Here is an 8,228-nt window from a genome sequence, read left to right as displayed (position 1 = left end):
ATTTATTGAATATAAGTAGCAAAATTTAATGATGTTTTGTGATGCATGTCATGTTAAGCCTTTGATGAGGTGGCATGTGTGCATATTGAGATAAATAGAAGTGGTGGGATAAACTAATATGGAAAACCTTTTCCCATGCATGTTGAGGTGGGCTTTTGATGAGGTGGCATGTATGCGTATTGAGAATTTGAGATAGATAAAAGTAGTCGGATCAACTCCTTAGATATATACTCCCTCTGTAACGTAACATAAAATCTTTTTTGACACTATGCTAGTGTCAAAAAAATCTTATATTAGACCTATATGTGCTTGCCCTACACCACTACATATATACAACCACTTGTATAGTCCAGTCAACCAACTTTGTGTGTGTGTGTGTGTGTGTGGTGGCGGGTAGCAGTTAAGAGGAACCTATTCTATTTCAAGATGGCAATCCTATAAATTTTGTATGAAAATCAAACTTCATAGGGTTTGAACAGGTTTGTAGATAAAATATAAACATCTATAGTAACAAACGAATACAATATTGATTTGGTAATGTAGATGTTAATATTTTCTATAAACTTAGGCAAACAATATACACCTTCAGTTTAAAATGGGGGAGTATATCATAAAGTGGGAGTTGATATTTACAATAGGAGGATGAATAGTTGCCTACTCAATCCATTCCAAAATATTTGAAGCTTTTACTTTATTCTAAATTGAACATATTTTAGTTTGATCATGTATATAAAAAAATATGTGAACATCTATAACAAAAAAAGACTTTGTTAGATTCATCATAAATTTTAGCGTGTACAATAGATTTGATGTTGTAGATTTTACTCCCCCATTGAATTTAAGGGTCAAAGGGACACAAATGTGAATTCAAATTTCCAAGTACAAGTTCATTATGGCGCGGGTGGGAGTTGTAATGTCCATTTATCTCTTTCTCTTCCTAGGAGCATCTCCAACGTTTTGTGATAGTTGTTGGTAAAACTAGAAGGGTACCTCGCTTGTTGCTATCGAAAATCACTTACGAGATTGTTAGTTAATAATGCACTAAATATGGCATGCAACATTTTCCAAGAAACAAAAAACTAGACTATATAAACATCTTGCAAAAATGTCCAGATGAAAGTATTAAATAGTTGATTTTTTTATCTCCTTAACATACTTCCAAAACTTGGTGTCTTGCGTATTTCACCATACATGTAATCTGAAATGCTATGTAAAAGGATCATGTAAAATGAGATTCCATGGCGGTAACAATTCCTCGTTAGGCCTACAAAATAGGAAAAAAAATGACACAATATTTAGGTACATGATAGACAAATATAGAAATCAAAAGTTCGAGATGATTAAGAACCATGAGGGAAAAAAAATCATAATATTAGACATTCAATCATCACGATGGAGTAAAAGACATTTGTATATAAGAAGTCAAGTACTCAAAATGTGATCATCCATTCCTATGCATGCGCATCAGGAGATGTAGATAGATCCCATAGAGAAAGATAGGTAGACGGAGATGTACAATTTAGTGGTAGCTAGTGAAGGTGTCAATACGATAACAAACATCCATCTTGGTAAAATTGTGAGAATGGAATGCATAAGGTAGTATGGCAACATCCCAGTTATAAGATCACCTTGTACACACAAACAACCAACATTAAGAAACTAATATGTGGTGGCATTTCAACAAATCTTATCTTCGGAGCACCAATTAGCTCACCATTTGTATAGTTCCTCGGCCGAGACTCCAATCCCTGGAAGCCCTTTCAATAAACTTTTTGGAGCACCAATTAGCCCACAAAGATTAATTCATCTATATAGTTCTCTCATGGTAGGAATGAGAGAAAGTTGAGAACGGAAATAAAATGCTTGGATGGGGCAGAGAGTAGCAGAAATATAGTGGAAACGAAAGATAGGTGGAAACACTCAGTTCATTTGCCGCACTAGGAAGATACACTGTGACGGGCAATTTAATACAATAATGTGGTTGTACCACACGTGATAATAAACTAAATTGGATGGCTAGCGCAAGTTGGGATGACGTGGAATATCGTAGGAGCACAAAAATATCTATTCAATGACCCTAGTGGGGTGGAGCATGCAATTGGAAAATAGAAAATAATAATAAAATTGATCAGGTGACATGTGTAGTGAGGTGGGATGTGACATATTGTGAGACCGAGTGATCAATCTATTAAGGTAGTAGAAGATACCCCATGCGTTGCCACGTGAATGAGTTACAATATATTTCGACGAGAGTTAGTTGTATGACACATAAATATTTGAATCAATAATATATGATCTGAAATGGAAATGCATACTATATATTATATAGTTGGAAATTATTTATTGAATATATGTAGCATAATATAATGAAAAATGGTTTCGTATGCATGTTGCGGGTCTTTGATGAGGCGACTTTTGTGCATATTGAGATAAATATAAGTAGTGAGATAAACTATTAAGGACGACTTTTTCCATGCATGTCGAGGTGGGACTTTGATGAGATGGTATATGTGTTGAGATGGCATGTGTGCATGTTAATATAAATAAAAGCAGTGGGATCATCTGCTTAGACATAATAGGATTATGATTGCCACCTAGGACATATGGTAATGTGTCACACAATAAGTGAGGAGATAACGGTATTGTGTTAATTAAAACAAGAAACAATATTTGCACAAGCTCCAATGTGACAACAAAGTGCACACTTGATATATGTTGCCACCTCGGATTTCACAAATTAACCACAATCTAGTGGAGTAGTTGTATGATGATTTCTTTGCAGATGGCACGGACAATTTTACCAACATGGAAATATAAAAGTTGCTAGGGCTTCTCCAATGCCGGCCCTCAAAATAGACATTAGATTTGTTTACGAACTGCTCTGGACTAGTCTGTGGACACTAATGTGGGAGCCGTCCATCCAACCATGTCCCTTAAAGTCTGCCTCTGTTTTTTCTAAGTCCGAAACATTCAAAATAAATACCATATGAAATCTTCGATAATATTCAAATGCAACAGTAGTTCTAATTTGATATTACGATCCAACTTAGTTTTGAGATAAAATAGTCGAAACTTGAATTCAACGGGCACATATGTTGTAGTTGTCCTCTTTAACCGCCCACACATATGCTCAATCAGATCCTCCTTTAGCTGCTCATGAGTTGCTCGATGACAAACTTGTTGGTGCATTTGGACAAACTCATCAAACGTGTCGGGATTCTGACGTGGGAGTTGGATAGGATCACCCATGTTCTCAAACTCCAGACCTCTGGCAGCATCATCACCCTCATCTATCATGTTGTGCATGATCACATAATATGTGATCACCTCTCACAAGGTCTCCAGATCCAATTATTTAGCAAATCCACGAACAACAACAAAACGGGTTTGGAGCACTCCTCAAATGTCCTCTCCATGTCCGTTCTAGCTCCTTGTTGTATATGGGAAAAGTGAACTCTTTTCTAACCAACTGGCTCAAAGATGGTCTTGACCAAGGTTGTCCACGGAGGATAGATACCAACAACTAGATAGTATCCCATATTGTACTCATGCTCATTGACATTCCCTTGTAGAGCCTTTTGGGCAGTTCTTTCAACTCCAGTCCATACATTCAAGAGATCCGAGCATACCTGACCACCCTCTGGCTTCTGAGAGTGTCATGAGCCTTTCAGTGTCTGCAATAGTTGTTTCTCACAAGTACTGAGGTCCAAACACCTCGACCACCGCAATAGAAAATCTGACCATGGCGTCTCCACATGTGCTCACTGACAGCTGGAGCTACTTGTCCCATGAGTCCACAGTCGTGCCATATGCAAGCATCTACAATGCAGACGTGCACTTCTGGTAACCAACGAATCCTATTCTTCCTATGACATCCTTTTCAAGATGAAATACTCATCGCAGCTCCGAACGCCATTGTAGAGGCGATCAAACACATATTTGTACATTCGAAAGCACCGTCGAAAGTTGTCTGTGAATAGGGCATCGGGGCAAAGCGTCAAATGCCCTCGTGCCGTGTTCGAAAGCGTCAAATGCCCCCGTGCCCTGTTCCAGTTCAGCAGTCGATGACCCTTGATTGATCCCTTGAAATTGAGAACATGTTATCTCGCACGCTCCATGTTTGCAATGACCGACTACATCATCACTGTTTCATCCGCATAATCCTCCACTTTGGAGGAGTCCGGCGACTTAATGTAGTGCTGATAGATGCACTCTATGTCCGAATCCACTGCTTCAAAGGAGGAAGAAAAATTCTCAAAATTTTAGCACGGGCATTTCACCGGACACTTGTCGGGCGTGGTCTCCCTCTCACGGATGGCATCTGCAGGGACGGACGGACGAGAGGTGTCAAACATCGGCGTATGCAAGTGGTGTGGCGACCTGTTGGAGCGGTGGCATTGTGTAGGTCTGGTCGAGTGGTACAACGGCGACGTGACGTCAGAGCGGAAGGAAGTTGACACAGAGAAAGGGGAAAGGATGGAGACGCGGGATCAGGGTGTGGTTTTTGGATGGTCCAGGGGTGCCGGAGTCCTACGTGGCGAGGTCCAGACTCCCGCAAAGCCCCCTGGCTTGCTTCTGTTTTGCCGGATTTCGGGCAGCTGGACTGGTCCGAGAACCGATGCGGGACATCGTTGGATCCTAAAGTGCGTACGGGCCGATCGGTTTGGAGGGTTGCGGGTTATTTGAGGGTCCGCTTTGAAGATGCCCTTATGTACCATTCTGCTCTCGAGTGCATATGCGCTTGGATGAACAGTAAAATGGAAAATACTTTTTTTTTGAAAAAAAATCTGATTTTATTTTATGACAAACATCGTTGAATGTTTCACCCGCATGAAAAGTTTAGTGAAGAAACAACATTCAAAATGCTCTGGAGAGAGATTTTTGCAAGCCTTACATAGCGTTGAATTTGTTTTATTTTTGCTCACACACGCATGAACCTCATTCCATCACAGAAGAACAGTATTCAAGTAGGTGGAAACTAAGCAACTTGCGTTGAGAAAAAAAAAATCAGGATACATTTTATTTTCGCATTTTGCCATTCGTCCAATGCCGTCCTGGAACAGTGACCAACTTGCGCCTCAAGTTGGTAGGCGCAAGCGTCGCACGGGCTCCCCCTGGCGTGACTTTGATGACTGATCACGTGGGCCACAGTCGTCAGGGGATTATGGAGTAAATGCGGCCACAGTCTTTGTTAAAGAGGACTGGGATAGACTAGTTTATTCATTCCCCCGAGCACGTTAAATAGGGCCACCCTGCGGTATCCGGCCTCTCGTCTCTCCCACCGCCCTTCACACTAAACTCCTCCCCCGTGCGGCGCACACCTGCCCTTCACCACCCTCGAGGCGCACCACGCCCGCTGCGACCTAGAAGGTCAGATCTGTTTCCCTGTGTTCATGCGTGCGTCGATGATCATGCTAGTGTGTGTGTGCGTGGTTTCCTGGTTCTGGATCGTGATGCGCATGTCGCGTTGGCTTAAATCTGCGCTGTGCTGCTTTCCTTGGAGTTTTGATTCGCGTGTGCTACAGCCTAACCCTATCGTCGTTGTTTGGTTCGAGCCGGTGGTGCAGGTGCATTTCGATTTTCCACGCCCACGCAGGTGGTTCGTTGGCGATTCTTTTTTTCCTTTACCTGGTCACGATGCGTAGCCTAGCGTATATGGGGTTTCTCTTTTTTTTGCTGCTGGATCGTGAAAGTTCAGGGGTCTCGGGTAGCTTCAGATGTGAAATTCGTGCCCGTTTAGCGTCTGTGCCGTTCGAGTTTGGGATGTGCTCACCCCGTTCATGTTCCGTTCCTGCATTTAGACGTGCACATATCAGATCTGGTGCACGCATGTGTGAATTATGTTTTTTTTTGCTTGCTTTGTTTCGAGCGTGGCCAAATCCGCATTTAGACGTTGTACTGTTTCATGGTGGATTAGATTTTAATCAACGATCGGATTCGTATTACCACAGATGGGCAAGGCGAGCAGGGCCAAGAAGGCCAAGGCCCAGGAACACCCGTGCCCAAGATGCGGGCTAAACCTCGTGGAGGCGAAGACCACGCTGGGCCACGACGACATCGCCTGCGCGGCCCACAAGCTGAAGGTGGAGAGGGATGCCGCCCGCAAAAAGAAGAAAGGCCGCGGCGAAGAACTGAATCGGCGTGGACAACCTATGCCCCCCCTCCTCCCCCTCCCCCTCCCCCCTCCTCCCCTGGACCCTCCCGCCTCCTCCCCTCGACCCTGGTCGCGTTCCGGGATGTGACTGATGTCGATTTCGTGTTAATTCGGTTACTGGATGTTTTGTACCCTTAAACTCCCGTTAAGCAGACGTATTTTGCAGTCACTGCTTTATATATATGTGTGTTGGAGTGATATTGGTCTGTGTTGTGGTTGACTGTGCTTCGTGTTCTTGTGTTCTTGCCCCAATCGAACTCGTGCTCTTGTGTTATTTTGTTGGTTCCGTGATTCTGTCTAATCCCCGTGCTCAACTCCGAATCTTCCCCCAATAGAGTGCCTCGACATGGAGGAGCAGAGCAGGTTCGGTTGTTTTCCCCCTTTGCAATTTCTCCATTACAGATTTAGGGTTACAACGCTCGGATTTTGTGTTCGCAGGTGCAGGGTGAGCCTCGTACCTGGGGAAACAGCTGATTCAGTTTCGCCTGCGCGGTGTGCCGCAGATTTCTCCACGGCGTCGTCACGGCGTGTTCTGGGGCTGACATTGCAGATGGTTCACAGATTTCTGAGCCTGCACTACTCAACCGACCCCAAGGGTCTTCGTCGGAAGTTCAGCAGGCTAGGGCATGGGTGATCCCGTTTGTCTCTGCTGCTTGGACGAGCAGGTAAAGATTATTACTTCTCGCTAATCTGGCTTGTGGTCGTACAACTGTGCTGTTAGTACCGGAGGCATTGCACAAGTTATTACTTCGAACAAATCTTTTGAATTCCCTGCTTTTGTCAATTTTATTCCCACCATGCCTTGGAAATTTAGGGCCTTTGTTAATTGTTGTGTGTGGGTACGCTTGATCCCAAGTTCCCAACAAAAACATCCAGGCGATTCCATAGGCTGTCACGCAGCCTCTGTAAATACTTTTGTGGTGTACATACTTTTCTGTTGTTATAGTCTCTTAATCCCCCTGCGTTGCTTTGTGTCTTGCACCTTGGCTCTGAATAATGTTGCTGTCTTCATATAGCCTGCTCACCTTATTTATCGTTCCTGTATAAGATTCTTGCTGTTTCAGATGGCCTACCAAGCTCTGTCGGAACTGAAACCCGGAGTGAAGAACTGGAATGTCTGCGTTCATGTCTCCCACCTCTGGGAATACCGCGGTGGCACCGACACTGGTCCGGTGCAACATGTAGATATGGTTCTAGTCAATAACAAGGTAAACTTTCATGCACCCTCATGCAGCTGACCATGCCGTCTTGACCATGTTTTGTGCTTATGCAGGGAAATGCTATGTACGCTGAGATAGGAAAGGATGACTTGGAGCATAAAGCTCCGCTATTGGCTGACGGCAACACATACACTCTGACCAGATTCATGGTGTCGCTTGCCACACTATTGTGGAAGCAGTGGCTGACATCCAAGATGGCTTTCTGGAGTTCGCGTACGACCCTATTCCGTTTCTGGACCTCGCAGCCTATGTGGGAGAGAACAAGCGCTTTGTGGGTGATCATTTCTTCCAGTTTAGGCCATCCTTTGTCATCTAACTTTTAGTGTTTGGAACTCACCTACTTTTGTTTCTTTATGTAGATATTGTTGGGTCATAGTGAGTGTCTCTGCTGCTGCATTTCTCTGCATTGCGCGCCAGCCAACTCTGACCACCAAACGCACTATAGTCCTGGAAGACCACTTTTATTTCATTTTCTCTGTTCTTGAGGTTTATATATGGTTCAAACTTCAAACATATTAATTAATCAACTCCATTGAGGTGGCACTGAGAAAATGATTTAAATGCTGGCCTCATGCAAACAAAAGCTGGCTTGCTTCTGGAAAACTTGCTAGTTTCTTGGGGGAACCTGACCTGTATGTGGGTTTGTCCGTGTTTATTTCAGATGGTCCTCTCTGTAGTGCCCCCGTTTTCTACTATGTATGGGGCATTTAACTCTGGGCCGGAATCATTGTTGACTAGTAACAGTAAAACTTTGGAACTGTAATTCTACTTGTGTGCTAGTTGTCGTAACAAACAAGCACATTCGTTTAATTACCGGTACTATATTTGGTTGAATGAGCTCTTCTTTCCCCCTA

The 8,228-nt window shown here is 43.5% G+C and overlaps 1 protein-coding gene across 1 annotated transcript; it reads left to right on the top strand.

The window, feature by feature from the left end:
- The first annotated feature begins 6,660 nt into the window (after nt 1-6,660).
- LOC141041524 (uncharacterized) lies at nt 6,661-8,028 on the top strand. The gene is made up of 4 exons (XM_073507935.1): nt 6,661-6,819; nt 7,219-7,362; nt 7,428-7,645; nt 7,734-8,028. Exons 1-4 carry the CDS (start codon nt 6,781-6,783, stop codon nt 7,891-7,893), a joined length of 561 nt encoding a protein of 186 aa, XP_073364036.1. The 5' UTR covers nt 6,661-6,780; the 3' UTR covers nt 7,894-8,028.
- The last annotated feature ends 200 nt before the right edge of the window (nt 8,029-8,228 follow it).

This window comes from Aegilops tauschii, chromosome 2 (genome assembly GCF_002575655.3).
Source record: "Aegilops tauschii subsp. strangulata cultivar AL8/78 chromosome 2, Aet v6.0, whole genome shotgun sequence".
Lineage (NCBI taxonomy): Eukaryota > Viridiplantae > Streptophyta > Magnoliopsida > Poales > Poaceae > Aegilops > Aegilops tauschii.
The sequence above is the reverse complement of the archived record's forward strand: the minus strand, read 5'-3'. Positions and strand labels throughout refer to the sequence as shown.